We start from the raw sequence: 17,034 nt of genomic DNA on the forward strand, positions 1-17,034 counted from the left end.
CTGAAAAGGCAGCAGACACAGTGTGAAAGAAAATAGAGAAGGAGGGAAATGAGTGGGCCTGAGCCTGTTTGATGTTGCTGATCTTGGGCCTAACTCAAAACATCCTTTAGAACATCAGCAGTGATTCAGATCAACTTTACACTTTTTTAAAAAATAGGAATTAAAAAAATTAGGATATGCTATGGAAAGCATGTTCTACCAATAAATTGAATTTTGTAAAATTAGTCAATGAAAATAAAATAAAATTGATAGTGTTCCTTAAGTCTACGAGGATATGTGTCTATAGTCAGCCAGTGATCAGTTACCATTCATCTACTTATGAAAAAAAAAACTCTATATCTTTGTCTATGCTATTATATATGGGGGGGGGGGCAAAATATGAACCCTTCCCCCTATCAAATTCTGCCCTTACTATCCCAGTGTGACCGTGATTCTGCAAAAATTACTTCCATGCATGAGTGGGACTGCTCAGATACTCAATATGAGCAAGAGTTCCAGAATGAGGCCCAAAGCCGCAGTCTTGTAAAGATTTTTGCACATGCTTAACTTTAAGTTTGTAAGTACTACTATGGATTTCAAGCTTGAATGATCTCTTTAAAGTTAAGCACATGAGTAAGTCTTTGTTGGATCAGAGCTTTAGTTAATAAAATACAGTGTGTGTGAAATGGCAGAATTTGGCTCCTCTTCTGTAATTATTTAATTTAAAAAAGAGAAACTATCCACTAGATTTTTCACTGTAATACAGTACCTAATGTATTTTTGCCTTGTTACAGATTTCTCATTAAGTTTTAAATAGCATATTTATGTTATTTCTATTTTGACTTATACCAGAATTACCTTTAACCATTCATCATCATCTCCTTCTTCTAATTATTATTTTATTTATTATTATTTATTATTTGTTTTATTTTACTTACCATTTATATTACCATAGTGCCCAGATGCCCCATCAGGATCAAGAGTCCATTGTGCTAGGGGCTGTTCAAAGAATTATGAAGACAGGGCCCCTGTCCCTAACGGCTTTCACTTTTAGAAGACACGTTTTTGCTTTCAGGCATTGATTGTCATCTCTTTTTGCAGAGGAGAAATCATACAAAGCTATCCGTTTCTGTGGTACTAATATGGGTAGTCACATAATACCTTGATTTATAACTGTGTTGTAATCCAAATAGGAAGCAGGTGGAGTCACAACTGGGTATGATGCCTTGGATATTAATGGCTTGGCTCAGCAATGGAATTTCTAAAGCTGTATACACTTTTTCTGTAATTATGCATTCATTAAAAGATTTTATACCCAACAGAATAAAGTAAATATTTTTTGATCTCTGTAGTGTGCTCCCAGACTGTAGATTTGCACAGCAGGGTCTTGATAATCTGAATAAATTGTATTTCCCCAAGGAGTTTATCTTTCAAATAAGGTCATAAAGAAATGCAGTCTCTCCCCTTAGTTCTCCTTGTGATTTTTTTGCTATTTATAAAGCAGAGCACAGGACTAGAAGTATATTGTACTCTAGCGTGCACTTGGCTATGATTAACTCTAATTTATCAATCTGTTACTTATATCCTGTTCTGTGGCTTGCACAATACAATTATTCTTAAAACTATAAATTAAATAAAGATCGATTTGAAATAAATTTAAATAGAATATTTCTAAATGTTCTTTCTCCTGTTTGACTCTCTTCAGTATCCCTCTATTAAAATGCTGTTAGTATCATGTAGTCTACTGTAAACATTTAATATTGTCTTTCTATTAGGACATATTTGTCTGAAAAATTGATTTTCTTGTATTCCCCCTAAACTTAAGATTTTAAATGTGAGCTCATTATTCAATTGCTTTGGTAGCCAAAAAGTTGATATAAATAACATAGAAGCCCAGTAAGATGCTTAACATGGAATGATGGATTCACTCACTACTAAAAAGAGCAGTTTGGAAAAAAAACAGTCACCCTCTTCAGTAAAGTACAGTGAGCTGAATGTATAGGACCAGATACACAAGTTCGTTTTGGAGGTAGACAGTGATTAACATTTTGACTAATTTATTTAATGAGGTTCATGTTCACTATGGAATATACCAACTATTTATACCGTAACTCAGTAATAAGAACTATATACTGTTAGTCTGAATGTGGGTTAGCAAAGTAACATAGATCACATTAGCAAAACATTGGGTCTCTTTCTTTCCCTACCACTCTTCTTTAATTCTTCATGTGCTCTCTTTTAGTTTGTTTTTCAGCTCTCCATAAAAAGACATAACACCTTTATCCTTTGTACAATGTACATTCTTTTTATATAATTTATTTATGCTTGATGCTTTCAATTATGTGTTAAATACTTTTTATTAAAAATGTCATTTTAATGAATAGTACTAGAGGACAGTATTCTGTAAGACAAATATATAATATTTATTTTAAGAAATAAGTCTTTTAAACTTATGTTATTGCTATTTCAAAACAGTAACTTGTCATTTAATTGTAAATCAAACAAAACCCATTATAGGCAAATACAGTCAGGACTATCTTATGCCTAATCCCAACAGAATTGAATGGGTAGCCCATTTCAGAGAATGCACACTTCATTGATTTGTTAATCTGAAGGTTTTCATCTAGTTAAGAATTTAGTTTGGAAATGTATTCAGAGGAAGCAGATGTATTGATTGTGATTCTGTTTCACTATATATATGTGTGTGTGTCTGTCTCTCTGTGTGTGTAGACACACACATATATAGATAGATAGATAGATATATTCTGATACCAAAAAAAAATGAAACTTTGGCAAGAGGCTTCTGTACTCTGACATAGTCATATGGTTATTAAAGCCTTATCACGGATTGGGAGATGGATTATCTGATCAGTAATATACATCTCACAATCTCAGCATGACACTTTTGTCCTTAGCAGGATAGCAATGTGCAATATCAGTATAATTTTGATTTGAGCAAATGATTGGTATGACAATTGGATGATTTTCTTTTGAGAAAGCTGATAAACCAGCTTCCATGGTTGTGAAGTTCAAAGCTAAAGGCCAAATCTGACCTTCTAGAGTCAAACGTGAGTATTTCTGTTTAGAGGCCCAATCTTTTTAAATATATTGATAGCCTTCTAAACCATCAACCCCCCCCGGAAGGTGATTAATTTCAGCTTCTGTGTCAAGCTGACCTATTCTGAGGAAGAGTCAGCATTCTGCTGAACCCCAGCAGTAAAAAAATTTAAAAAATATTCTGATCAGTATCTACAAGTTGTTGAACCCCTCAGTTTATGCTCAGTCTAGGGATGATGACTCTTTGCTATAGCTGGTTCAAAATTTTCCATTGAAACGTTTTCCCCCTTCTCCCAAGGAAAATGCCTTTTGGACAAAATGGAAATTTCACCACAAAAATTCAATTGTATTCCTCCATTCTCAATCCCCCTCCCCCCAAAACAAATTTCCACTGTGCCACCCTCTCCCTCTATTTCAGGGACTCCCTTCAACCCTACCCCATACCTTGCCAGCAGCTCTATGTGAACCCCTATTGCTCCTGTGCTCCCACCATTCTTATTTCTTTTCTTTCTGTCTGGGAGATAAGTCATACAGGGTGTCATCATTTTAAACTGTATTGGAACTATGGGCTGAGATAGGAGTATTGTTATGCCAGAAGGTGTTAATGTCTGCCATCAAACCGGTTCTTTGATCAGTAGATAGTTACAGAGCTGTTTAAGGTTATGATTCTGCTATCCCAGATACAAGGGACTCTGTGTGTACCCCATTTTCCTTTTCCTATTTTCAGCAAAATCAGTAAGGTTCTGCCTTACTACAACATTCCGACAACATTCCCTGAAATTTTGGAATTGATCGGCATTCAAAAATTATGTTTCAGACAGAGAAATGCCATCAAGTTGCCCTTTTCAGCAAATAAATAATATCCCGACCAGCATTACTCATGATATATAAGGTCCAGAAGGCTGCACCTTCTGCACCTGGGGTCTGTTTCAAAACCCACTGAAATCATTAAGAGACTTTCCATTGACTCTGTTGGGTATTTGATAAGGCTCATCTTTCTTTGGTGGAAAGTTAATCTTCAGGTCACAAGGCCTGGATCTTATTCTCCTTATTGCTGACCTCCAAAAATGAAGAACTCAGTTTATTTAAGTTCATGTCTCTTACATTTCTTTTTGGATGATTGACATTCCATCAGCCAGGGAAAACCCCATTGCTGTGGCTCAGAACATCCCTTTCTGCAGCAAAGTCGACTAAACAAAGTTGCAAGTGCAAAACTCTGCAAAGTTCATTAGACATATGTTGCTTGTTTCCTTGGCTCAATGCATAGGGATGCCAATCTCAGAGACGAGGTGGAATGGGGCCTACAGTACTATCTGTGATCTGCGGAGATGCATATCCCAGAGCTGGCACATATAGCAAATGTGTCTCGCATAGAATCCAGGTTCTTAACCTCCATCAGCCTAGACAGCTCCTGTACCAAATTGCCATTGGTTCCCAAGCTGTGGCTTTATAATCTTACTCCTCTCCCTTTTAAATCAACTATTGTGGTAAGAGGTGACCATATAAAAACCTAAAAAGTAGAAACCGCGTTTTCTGTTGGGTAATTCATGTGCTTGAAATTCATCACATATTTAAGTGTTTACAGGATCAGGGCCTAAATCCCAGCCGCCTTTGGTTGGCCTGGGCCAATTGACTCAGGGTATGTCAACGTTGCAATGAAAAACTGGTGGCTGGCCTGTGCCAGCTGACTCAGACACGGGCTGCAGGGCTTTTTAATTGCAGTGGAGATGTTCAGGCTTGGGTTGGAGCTTGGGATTTAGGATCCTGCAAGGTAAGAGGGTCTCAGAGCTCAGGCTGCAGTCCAGGCCTAGACATCTATACTGCAGTTAAATACCCCCTCAGTCCAAGCTCCATGAGCCGGAGTCACCTGGCACAGGCCAGCCACCGGTATTTAATTGCCTTGTAGACATATCCCTTCCCCCATCAGACTCATGGGTCTTGTGCTGTGGGGCAAAAAACTAGGAGTTTAGACCTTGTGGGTTTCAGAGACTGGGCTGCAGCCCAATCCCAAATGTCTACTCTGCAATTTTGAGCCAGTCTTTTATTGCAGTATAGACATGCCCTTTGTTATGTTGCCAACTCTCTCAATTTTAGCACAACTTTTGTGCTTTTAGCATTTTCTTTAAGCCCCTGCTCCTGAAGTCATCTGATTATTTGAGCATCTCAGATTTCATTTAAAAAGCAAAAGTAATTTTTTTAACCCTTTATGGTTGCAGGCAAAAGCTTGTAAATGTTAACCCTCCATGTTCAAAACCGGAAAGCAAATAAAAACAACCCCAAATGTTGGGGTTTGTTTTTTTTTAAATCTCATGATTTTGGGGAACTAGCTTATGATTTCTGAACATGTAGAGTTGTCAATACTGTCTTTGGAATGCAAGTTTTCATTCTATTCATCTCTACATTTTAAAGAGAACCAAGAATGACTAAATATTTACCAGATTTTTATATACGTACAAGTCATTTTTAAAAAATAAATGGAAACAGAACTCCTAGTACTCACTGTAGGTCAGCAATTGCCAGCAGTTGGTATCTGAGAAATGACAACCTATAATGCTTAGAATAGGGAATAGCTGCCAGACCTGAGATACCACACTGTGATAACTTGCTAGCAAATATGGATATTTTCAGTGATGACCCACTGTAGTTTCTAAAATGTTTTTGTCAAGTTCTTTATTAATTAGTAATAAAATAACATCCCATAAATCTGTCAAGTGAAATTTATATCAAGATTAAATTTTTCTATGAAATTACATTAAAAATCCAAATATTTAATTGATAATGGAATTTTTTTTTTGCTGTAAAATCCAAAGATTTTCTGTAATCCCATTGCCTATTTTTAATGAGTATATGAGTTGATTTGGGGAGCAGGAGTGCAAAAAAACTGTCAACCCTGGCCCTGTTTCCCCATGATTGTGAGCAAAATCTTTTCATGTAGGAAACAAGAAATGCCAGGAGTTTCAACGTGCAGAATTCCTGTCCTAGCCTTCGGTAGTGGGAAAGGATTTGTCCTCACCTTACCTGTCTCGTTATGGAGAGGAGGGGGCATCCTTCGATCTACCAGAAAACATGTGACCCTTGAGACTAGATCAAGCCCTGAGTGCTTATTGTGAATATGCATAAACCTCAGCTCCTGATTCTTTAAAAAATAAGGAAGAGATTCTGTATAGAATGTAGCACCTTAAATAGAATTTGCCTTCAATACACAGCCCCAAGCTGGAGGACATGCAGGGGTTCCATATTTCAATGGGAGTCCCACAAGGAATTTGGTCATCCTGGAGTAGCAGTTCTACCATTAATCAATAGAAAACCATTGAATTCACTGACAAAGCAGACCTTATCCCATGGGTAGCACCCAGAACCTTCTGGAGATTCTCTTCTCCCGTTCCCATCTTCCTTCTGCTCCACTCCATGTACCAGCAGAGCAGCAAATTGACATTTACAAGATCTCTTGTCAGTTTCATTTGGCTCTGCCAGTCCATCCAGCAGAGCAGCCAAGTGTAATTCAGGTAATTTAGTCTTTTCCTCTTTTCTGCTCTGCTTCCTGTGCTAACTAAGCAGCAAAGTGAAACTGACAAGAGTTCTTGTAATCTTCGCATAAGGAGTGGGACAATGAGGGGGCTGGTAGCTGGGAACAGAGCAGTAAATTGTGGGAGAAGACCAGGGAGTAGGAGAGGGGGAGAAAAAAACAGGAACAAAGAGAAAAAACAGAGAAAAGCAGATGAAAGTATATGAATTTTATTTAGGGTCCTTTGTCACTCTGATGTCTCGAATAATATATATTTGTTCTTGTTGACCCTGCTCTATATTATATAATTTCTGGAGTTTCTGCTATGCTGTCCTTAGGAAGCTGAGGTGTATGGCCACACTGAGAATGCAGGAATCACTGTTTAACCCAAGGAGCTGTGGGCAAATCCCAGGATTCTAGGTCCTCTACCTGGTCTGCATGATCCTTTGTGTTGCTTTCTAGCCTCCTCTTTCCCATGGCATCATAGCTCATTTAGGAGATGTACTATCATTGTCTCTCTTACATGATTAGTCCCTTCTGTGTATGGAATAGAAGCTTCGGGAGGGGAGTTAATGCTACAACAGACAGCATTAACTCCCATGTGGATTTCTGTCTGCATATCCACAGGTTTTAGAGGCAAGTGAGTCTTGTAGAGCAACTGCTCCCTGACTCTGTCATTCTCCAAAACCCACAAAGAGCCAGCAACACACTGTTTTTGTAGGTGGCCTTTCTCAGAGTTGGGAAGGATTCGGTGAAGTCTCTGCTCACTCTCCCTTGTCCTTAGGTGTTTATTCCAGGAGTTTGTCTTATTCTCCTCCACATCGTGCACTGGGCAGGACCATTTGGACCATTATTATTTAGAGGTACTGTGTATAATTTTGATTCCTGTATTTCTCAGCTGGGTAAGAATAGGAGGGAAGGAAAGTGAGGGAGTGTTATGCTAATTGTGCCTACAAATTTACCCTAATTGAGAGCTTTACTGTCAAAAATGTGTACGTTTTAACATGTCATGATAACCTATAATAACAAATATTGATGGGAATAATGCAAGAAAACCAGACAGAGAAACTGGATTACTCTAAACGCAAAAGTCCATGTTGATATAATCCAAAAACTGTTGAAATTAGTATGATGATGTAGAGCCGGAAGTTAATGAACCAAAATTGGCGTGTTGGATAGTAAGCCTAATTTTTGGACAAAATAATGAGGGGATGGGTTACTTCACCCACCATACTCTTTGTGGCTTTTTAAAGACTGAGATTTTGGGGGTAAAGAAAGAATAGCCGGAGGCTACTGGACCAAGCTTCACTGTCATGGCTGCCACCCCCACTATCTCCAGGGACCCAGACCTTCTTTGGCTTAATCTTGAGGGGTGTCCTTACCAGCTCAGGCCAGAGAGGGTTGGTGATGTCATCTGGATTGTTCTATCAGCTCCAGCTGAATTCCAAACTGCATCTTTGATGAAATGGGATTGGACTTTAACAACAGCAACAGCAGCTCCAGCTCATCTCAACTAACTTATTTTCTTTTCCTCAAAAGGTCAGTTTTGGATCTTAAAGACAACAGGAAAAACAACCGCTTTAGCCCGTCTCAGCCAGCTTCTTTTCTTTTGCCCAAAAGGACAGTTATTACCATCTTTAATGCTCTCTAAGATACTGTGGAACGAGGGGGTTTTCCTTCTAAAAACTCTACAGCTAAAGGGAACACAAAATGTTAAAATGAAAGACTTGTTTAATATTTTACATTTCAGATGCTTTCTTTAACTGTTTTTCCTTCTTTTCTGTATCGTTAATGAAAGGTTCAAAGGATTTTTAATGGTGCATTTGCCATGTTCTAAGCAGGCTGAGGTCTCTCTACACCTAATCCCAGGCCCTGTTTAACATTAAATAAAGTTGGATAGTGACTGGGTTCTATTAGACCTTTATAGACCTAGTGACTAGTTACTTTTTTGTTTATTTTCTAGATTTTTTTACTTAGTTAGTGGTAGTGCCCAGTTACTAGGTGCTCTCCTAACATAGATGAAGACATGATCTTGATCTTGAAAAGCATGAGATCTAAAATTATGTAAATTGCCCAGATTGTAGTAATTGCAGCGATATGCCAGGCTGAAAATGTGGGCCTTTAAATGTAGGATCTGTTGATATCTGGGTAGAAAGTACTTTTGCTTTGGTTTAGCTCAGCTTTTGTCAGTGTTCATTTTTCTGCTTCTAGATGAAGAAGTGGCAAATCAGGATACTGTTGGTGCAGGAGGTGAGGGCAAATCTGTTTTAATTCACTAATGATATATCTGTAAATTGAAACATAATTTCAGCATAGAAAACAGAAGTCCTTGGTGAAACTAGAAATCCTATTTATGAAAGTGCTTGCAGTTCTCTTTTCAAGGCAGATGAAATAATTAACAATAAATAATGAGCAAACAATTGTTCTGTAACAAAGCTTTTTAATTAATGGAAAGATTTTTTTTAAAAATCTACGTGTTGAATTCTGCCAGCTCTTGTAATACACTATGAAACACTTTGGTTTATTTATTGGTCCACATACAACTTCATGTCTTACAGTTGCTGCAGATGCATGCATAAATCAGGCAATTTCAACACACATGATTTCTGAATGCCCTCTATCATTCACAATTGCCCGATTTGCACATGCAATTGCAGCATTTGCTCACGCTTTTTTTTCACACGTGTGCCAGATCATGATCCTCAATCTGAAGTCACATTTTCCCCTATTTCTCTTTTGCCTTTTTTTCTGAGACACATTTTTTGTTTTGCTTTGCTCACCCAGGAATTAAATAGCTTTAATTACTTGGACCTGTATAAGCTCGCTGACCTCTTTAACCTCACTTTGCTGGAGAAGGCAGTGGTTGACTTCTTAGTTAAACACCTCTCTGAGCTGTTGAAGAGTCACCCGGAGGAAGTCCTGGCTCTCCCATACTGTCTCCTTCGAGAGGTCCTGAAGAGCGACCGACTCACTTCTCTTAGCGAAGAGCAAATCTGGCAGGTAAGGAAATCGGTTGGTGTAATGTGTGACACTGTATAAAACCAGGGAAAACTTTTGTTCAGGAGCCCTTGAGCACGTGCCGGTGACACTAAAATGATTAAAGGCTCAGGGAAACAAAACGGGGCAAACTAGATTTTGACGTAATACAGTAATACAGGATCTGCTCTGTTCTAATACAATTAGTTAATCTGGAAGAAGACTTTTTGTTGTTTGACTTGTGTGGCCTAGTATGTTAACAGGAAAAAATTACAACATTGTGGCATAATATGGAATATGATTTAATAGCTTGTAATGCTAAAGAAACACACAGCCACATGCCTTTTAATATGTTTTGCTACAAAAATATATATAAAAATAATCTGGGAAACAATCCTACTGTAAATCTGTGAAAATGGGAGCTTCAGAATATAATGGAAGTAAACATCTGTAATATTAATTACAGGAACACTGCTGTTTGTTTCTTGTTTGCTATCACGCAATATGGGAGAAAGGCAGGGCAAGGTAGGAAAAAAATGTTAAATATATCTGTTTTGGAAAATACTTTTTATCTTATAAAAAGGGAGATACCTTCAGGCTAATGGAAGGGAGAAGCAGTCAGAAGACCTGAGTGTTATTCATGGCTCTCTTAATAAGCTCCTTATCTGCTGGGTGATGTTGTGTAAGTCACTTCATCGCTCTGTGCCTTGGTTTCCCCATCTGTGAAATGAGGGGTATGATTCTTACCTTACTTTGTAAGGTGTTTTGAGATCTGCAGATGAGCCGTGCTATATAAAAACAAACTTCTTCAAACTACCAAGGCAGAGTGGAGATAAAGTTTAATCCTTCATTCTAGTGGCTACCGCACAGATTTATTTCTCAGATTTTGAGGGTAGAATATGCAGTCTTTTCCAAAGATGCTATTTCCATTAAAATTGAAATATAAACTTGGACTCCCGCCTACTCATCTTTGAGAGATCCCCTGGTGCTGTACTCTTTTATAAAGGAGGAGGGGATACTCTGGAGTGCTAGCCCTCATTCCCTTGCTTAGTAAAGCAGTTTTGATGAGTGAGGTTGTGGGGGTATTGCTGACTGGCCCATTTGCTTTCATTATCACTTCACTGCAAGATGAAAGTGCTTCTCAAAGTGCTTTGAGACATCTTAGAGAGGAGAGATGCTGCAGAAAGCCAAGCTGCATTAAATAGCATGCTGGCACTGGTCAGTGTGGTATGGCAGGCGTTCTCCCCATGTTTGCCATTTCCAGTCTGGTAAGTGGGAGTTCTTAAGTCTCTGGTACTGTGACACTGGCCTTGCCCTATGGGACGAATCTGGGAAAGATTTTCTTAATGGCCTGCATGACAGTAGAGTGGACACTCCATGTAGCAAATATGATAGTGTATGCCAGTGTTGCAGGTCACACTGCAGATACTGCTATGTACAGCAGTGATAATGTGCTTCTTTTTGAGTGACAACAAACTCTACACTGTCCATTTAAGTATTATCATAATTGCCTCTCTAAAGGTTACTAATGCTGTTATGTAGAATGTTTTAAACTAGTTTTCTGCTGCAGGCAAAAAAATATATATTTTATTTCTGGTTCTCCAGAATGAATTAAAAGACACACATAAATATTTACCAATTTAGGCATTCAGCAGGCAATAAGAAACTGTTTTTTGCTTTATCATAGTAAATAAATAATTCCCTCATAGTCAACCCAATAGAGGAAAATCAAATCAGACCAGCTATATTGCCTCAAGTGTAGTTAAGTTCATCATTTTTGCTAAGGTTATAGTGGTAATGCAATATACCATGGAAGAATCTAATATTCAGCCCAGGGTGAAGATTGGGTATGCCAGAGGATTAGTGTCAGGGTGCTTTATAGAAGTGAAACTTGATGGACAGGCTGGAGACAGATCTACAGAATCTCATTAAATTGCTGAATTGTTCATTACTGAGCACTCTCCCTGTAATAAAGTGCTCATTGACTTTGACAAATCCCTATCCCATGTCTTGCAGAAGAACAGCAGAGCAGGAGGTGTTGGGGAAGCAAGAGGAAATTGGCACAAAGTGGGGCAGATAATAGAAAAGCTGATGAGGGATACTACTACTTGATTAATGTGTCCTACCTGTAACTAGTGTGGCATCCCAAGAACACACAGATGCACACACATTATAACAACATTGTTTCAACGTGTCCCCAAGGCAACTTCACCAGTGGTCCTCACATGAAATTCAAACCACAAATTAAAGGTACCCTCCCAGGGGAGAGTCCCTGGAGGGGATCACAGTGTCCCCAGGGCACTACTGCGTTCACTGGTGCAGCAAGGTTTAAACTCCCAGCATCCACTGGGTCCATCAGGCCCAATGTACACAAAGATTAAGGCAGTTAAAAGAAAAATATAGGAAGTCTGGCTTTGAGATAACACATAGATTTGCTGTAGATGAAAACTAAAATCTACTGTTGCTCATGTGTGCTCCATGCTAGATTTTTGTTAGGTTGTTGATTGTGGATTCCCCAGTTGATTGAATGTTGTGAACTACATCCTTAAGCAAGACATATTTTGTAAAGTTTAATAGTAATATTAGCTTCTAACCCACATAAAAATATGACTAATGTTCAGTAAGGTTCTACAGTACTATGGTGATAATTCTCCTAGATCGTCTTGGAAAGAAAGTCAAGATTTTATGAAGGATATAGTGGATAAAGTAAGTAGAAGTGCACTTCTTAGTAAAGAGTGCACCGTTATTAACAGAAAAATCTTATGAACCTCATTTTCCCAGCCTAAATGGGGCTTTCCTTTGGAGAGGCAACTACAAGGAATCCAAAAAAATCTATTTTTTACAGTGTGAATAACCCTGAACTTTTCTAACCTGACCTTAACCATGATAAAACAATAACAATGGTGGAGGAGCGGGAAGAAATACAGTTTCTTCTAAACAAATGACTAGAGTCGAGATGGCTACCAGCTCCTGAAAACATAAGCGTAAGAAGGGGACATTGGCGCTAGTGTTTTAGAATCTATATTTTATTGATTTTTTCCCATATAGATTGTTACATTCAACTACTGTGTGGGATATTTAAATACAACTTTTGATAGATCATTACAGGTGTATATGATTCATGGCTTGTGTACACCATTAAAGTGTGTGTAATAATTCATCCGGGTGGGAAGAGAGAATTAAATAGAGATACAGAAAAGACAAGGAAAAATCCCGAGAAAGTTAAAACAAAAGTGAATAATTCTTTGATCTTGTCCTTCCCTTGTCATATGTTTGACTGAGATGATCAACAGTGATATTTATTCACAAGTTATTGTAAATGCTTTCCAGATGAGGATATAAATGTCTAGATTATCATTAGGTGGAAAGTCAATTTTCTCATAATTGGCTATTTCTAAAAGGGCTCATTGGCTCTACTTTAAGGAAGCAGCTTATTTCTTTCCCTTGGTAATTTAAAAGGTAACCAACCTTATACAGTAATGCATGTTCCCAGAGAAATCTAGTACCAGAGGGCTTCTTGTTGGAAACTTAGAGTGGTAATATGCTAAATTTAAAGGCTATTTAAGCAATAAACTGATGTTACACTTAATATTGCTATACATAAAAATCAGCTATCATCTTAATTCAGAACTTTGATTTTGAAGGGGTTAGAAGTTCACTGTTCATAGGATCATCATAATAGTTAGAGATGGAAATATCTCTTAGGTCACCGAACCCCGCAGTAGTAGTAATAGTAGTCCTCCAATTTATCGAATGATACTACACCGATACTATATTTGATCTTAATCAAAAGGCTAACTCTGAATCGCATTGGACTGAAAATGAGTATTCCAGAGATCAACACAGATTTGTTTTTCCCTCTTTTACTTATACAAAGGGTTGTAAAGAAATCATCATTAGCCATTTTAGATACCTTTTTTTGTGAAGTTAAGGTTAAGAAAAATATACAAGAAGGTCCAGCACCTTCCTATCCATCCATCTATCAGTAGATATAGATATTAGAGCTGGTAATAAAAACACAGTCAAAACAGCATTCTGTTAGAAAATCCTGTCTTGACAAAAATAAAATTTTTTGCAAAACCATTTTGACTTTTTGGTATAAAAAGTGTCAATTTTTCATTTCAAATGACTTTTTATTTCAAATGTACACATATATAAATTAGGGCTGTCAAGGATGTTTAGTCTTCAGAAGAGAAGAATGAGGGGGGATTTGATAGCTGCTTTCAACTACCTGAAAGGGGGTACCAAAGAGGATGGCTCTAGACTACATGTTCTCAGTGGTAGCAGATGACAGAACAAGGAGTAATGGTCTCAAGTTGCAGTGGGGGAGATTTAGGTTGGATATTAGGAAAAACTTTTTCACTAGGAGGGTGGTGAAACACTGGAATGCGTTACCTAGGGAGGTGGTGGAATCTCCGTCCCTAGAAGTTTTTAAGGTCAGGCTTGACAAAGCCCTGGCTGGGATGATTTAGTCGGGGATCAGTCCTGCTTTGAGCAGGGGGTTGGACTAGATGACCTCCTGAGGTCCCTTCCAACCCTGATATTCTATGATTCTATGATTAAAAAATTAATTTTTGTATTGCGCTTAAAATTAATTTTTGTATTGCGTTATTAATTGCGATTAATTACACAATTAATCACGCTGTTAATAAGCTCACCAAAGATTTCACTGTTACGCCAAGCTGGTTGCCTGCCGTATTTGCTATTCTTTCTGCACATCGGGATGGTTTGTTCCTGTGCCTCCAATAAGGCTTCTTTAAAATACAGCCAGCTCTCCTGGACTCCTTTCCCCTTCATATTAGCCTCCCAGGGGATCCTGCCCATCAGTTCCCTAAGGGAGTCAAAGTCTGCTTTTCTGAAGTCCAGGGTCTGTATTTCTCTACTCTCCTTTTTTTCCTTTTGTCAGGATCCTGCACTCAACCATCTCATGGTCACTGCTGCTGAGGTTGCCACCCACTTCTACTTCCCCTACCAGGTCTTCCCTGTTTGTAAGCAGCAGGTCAAGAGGAGCATGGCCCCAAGCTGGTTCCTCCAGCACTTGTACCATTGACTTTATAGTTACATAACTTTTCCTACTAATATATATTTTTCCTAATACAATTTTTGCACCATTTCCTATTGTCTTAGAATCACTGACCAACAAGGAAAATTGATCCCTGTCGTCTTTATAACATCCCTTTACATACGTGTGAAGTTATCTCCCCTTATTTGCCTTAGTGGTAGGCTTAATGTTCTCTTAATCTTGTCATTAGTTGACAATAAGATCTTGTGTTACTTTCTTCTGAACTTATTCCAAGTTTGACTGGGTTTTTTTTTTAAATATGAAAATTTCTTATTGCAACTGTAAACCTATATAATGGTAACACAGAAAGGTTTTATTTTACATTAAAGAGCAGCGATTTATGAAAAGCATCTCTGTGTTCTATGCTTCTAATTTTCATTTTGATACATGTCGATTCCACTCCATGATTTTTTTGCTGCAGCTGTAAGCAATAAGGAAATGACTGGAGTGCATTACTTTTGCCTCAGTGTCCTGCAATAATATTGCCCCACCTAATTTATCCTGGATTAACTGTAGAATTGCATAGAGCATCACACTGGTGGGCAGGAGGGCTGCTGTACCTGCGGCTCCTGAATTTAGGTCATCTCTGCAGGTAAGTAGGGAACATGGGATTTAGTTTAAAAACAAAGTGCGGAAAGATGACACCAAGGCACACACTCAACAAGGTGGTTTCTGTATGTCGCATTTGCATTGGTCTATCTTCATGGAGTCTAACACACAGGATTAACTGAAGTATAATTGTATGTATCAATGTATATTTAAGTAAAAGGAAATGTTCTTGGTCACTAGTGTTGTGCTGCTATTAAAGCTACAGACACAGTGTCAAGATGAGTAACAGTATATTTCTAGGTTTGACTTTAATCTATTTACTGTATGCAGTGATAACATACCCAGCAGAGGACATCTAAGTACAGGTATGAAAAGTAAAAGTAGTAATCATAAAAGATATCTAAGCAAGGTGGCCACTCAAAACAGTTGTCCCCACAGTGCTTAACATCAGTCCCCCTAGACACACAATTATAATAAACCTTTGCGAGTTAAAACCCTGATTAAACAGATGAGTTCTGCACTACTTCTTAGAGGTTGCCTAACTCAGGCTGTGGGGGTGGACTTCAATGGGAGCAAATTCTAGAGATAAGAGGCCTCTATACAGAATGCCCAGCTACCCATTTCAGTAAATTTATCACCAAGAATGGAGAGCAAAAGCATTCCTGCAGCTTGTAACTGCGGAGATAGAACAGAGGGTGGGAGAGAGCTGGATTCCTGGCCATTTAAAGCTTTGCAAATTAACAACACCTTATGGAAATTTTATGACACTGGTCATAGTGGGTAAAATGTTCAAAAACATCTTATGCCTGGATCCTGAAAAGTATTTAGGCATCCAACTCTGATTGATTTCAATGGGAGTTAGGCACCTAAATACCTTTGAGGGTATGTCCCTAAGTCCCATTTCAAAAGTGACTTAAGATCTTAGGGTATGTTTACACTATGAAATTAGATCGAATTTATAGCAGTCGGTTTTTTAGAAATCGTTTTTATATAGTCGATTGTGTGTGTCCCCACACAAAATGCTCTAAGTGCATTAAGAGCATTAACTCGGCGGAGTGCTTCCACAGTACCAAGGCTAGCGTCGACTTCCAGAGTGTTGCACTGTGGGTAGGTATCCCAGAGTTCCCACAGTCTCCGCTGCCCATTGGAATTCTGGGTTGAGATCACAATGCCTGATGGGGCAAAAAACATTGTCGCAGGTGGTTCTGGGTACATATCGTCAGGCCCCCCTTCCCTCCCTCCCTCCATGAAAGCAAGGGCAGACAATCGTTTCGCGCCTTTTTTCCTGAGTTACCTGAGCAGACGCCATACCACAGCAAGCATGGAGCCCACTCAGCTCACTGTCACCGTGTGTCTCCTGGGTGCTGGCAGACACGGTACTGCGTTGCTACACAGCAGCAGCAACCCATTGCCTTGTGTCAGCTGATGGTGCAATAGTCCTGATAACCATCCTCATCATGTTCGAGGTGCTCCTGGCCGCCTCGGTAAGGTCGGTCAGGAGCACTTTGGCAGACATGGGCGCAGGAACTAAATTAGGAGTGACTCGACAAGGTCATTCTCTTTAGTCCTGCCGGCAGTCCTATTGTACCATCTTCTGGCGAGCAGCCAGGAGATGAGGATGGCTAGCAGTCCTACCTACTGCACTGTCTGCTGCCAGCCAAAGATGTAAAAGATAGATGGAGTGGATCAAAACAAGAAATAGACCAGATTTGTTTTGTATTCATTTGCTCCCTCATCCCTCCCTCCGTAAAATCAATGGCCAACAATCGTTTTGGTGAGATCTGTCAAGGGCACCTTGAAAAGTTTAATGGAGATTCAGTCCTGCCTGAAATACTGGGGGGAGGGATAGCTCAGTGGGTCGAGCATTGGCCTGCTAAACCCAGATTTTTGAGTTCAATCCTTGAAG

The 17,034-nt window shown here is 38.8% G+C and overlaps 1 protein-coding gene across 7 annotated transcripts in view; it reads left to right on the forward strand.

Moving 5' to 3' along the window:
* KLHL32 (kelch like family member 32) overlaps positions 1 to 17,034 on the forward strand; it is a 143,341-nt gene that overhangs the window by 87,029 nt on the left and 39,278 nt on the right. For 5 of the 7 annotated variants that reach the window (XM_077812837.1, XM_077812842.1, XM_077812838.1 and 2 more), the window contains one exon: positions 9,326 to 9,541. The exons of the other annotated variants lie outside the window; for them this stretch is intronic. In XM_077812837.1, coding sequence (XP_077668963.1) covers positions 9,326 to 9,541 — 216 coding nt within the window. The remainder of the gene's footprint in view (positions 1 to 9,325; positions 9,542 to 17,034) is intronic. 7 annotated transcript variants of the gene reach the window in all.

The sequence above is a fragment of the Eretmochelys imbricata genome, chromosome 3, assembly GCF_965152235.1.
Source record: "Eretmochelys imbricata isolate rEreImb1 chromosome 3, rEreImb1.hap1, whole genome shotgun sequence".
NCBI classification, from domain to species: domain Eukaryota; kingdom Metazoa; phylum Chordata; order Testudines; family Cheloniidae; genus Eretmochelys; species Eretmochelys imbricata.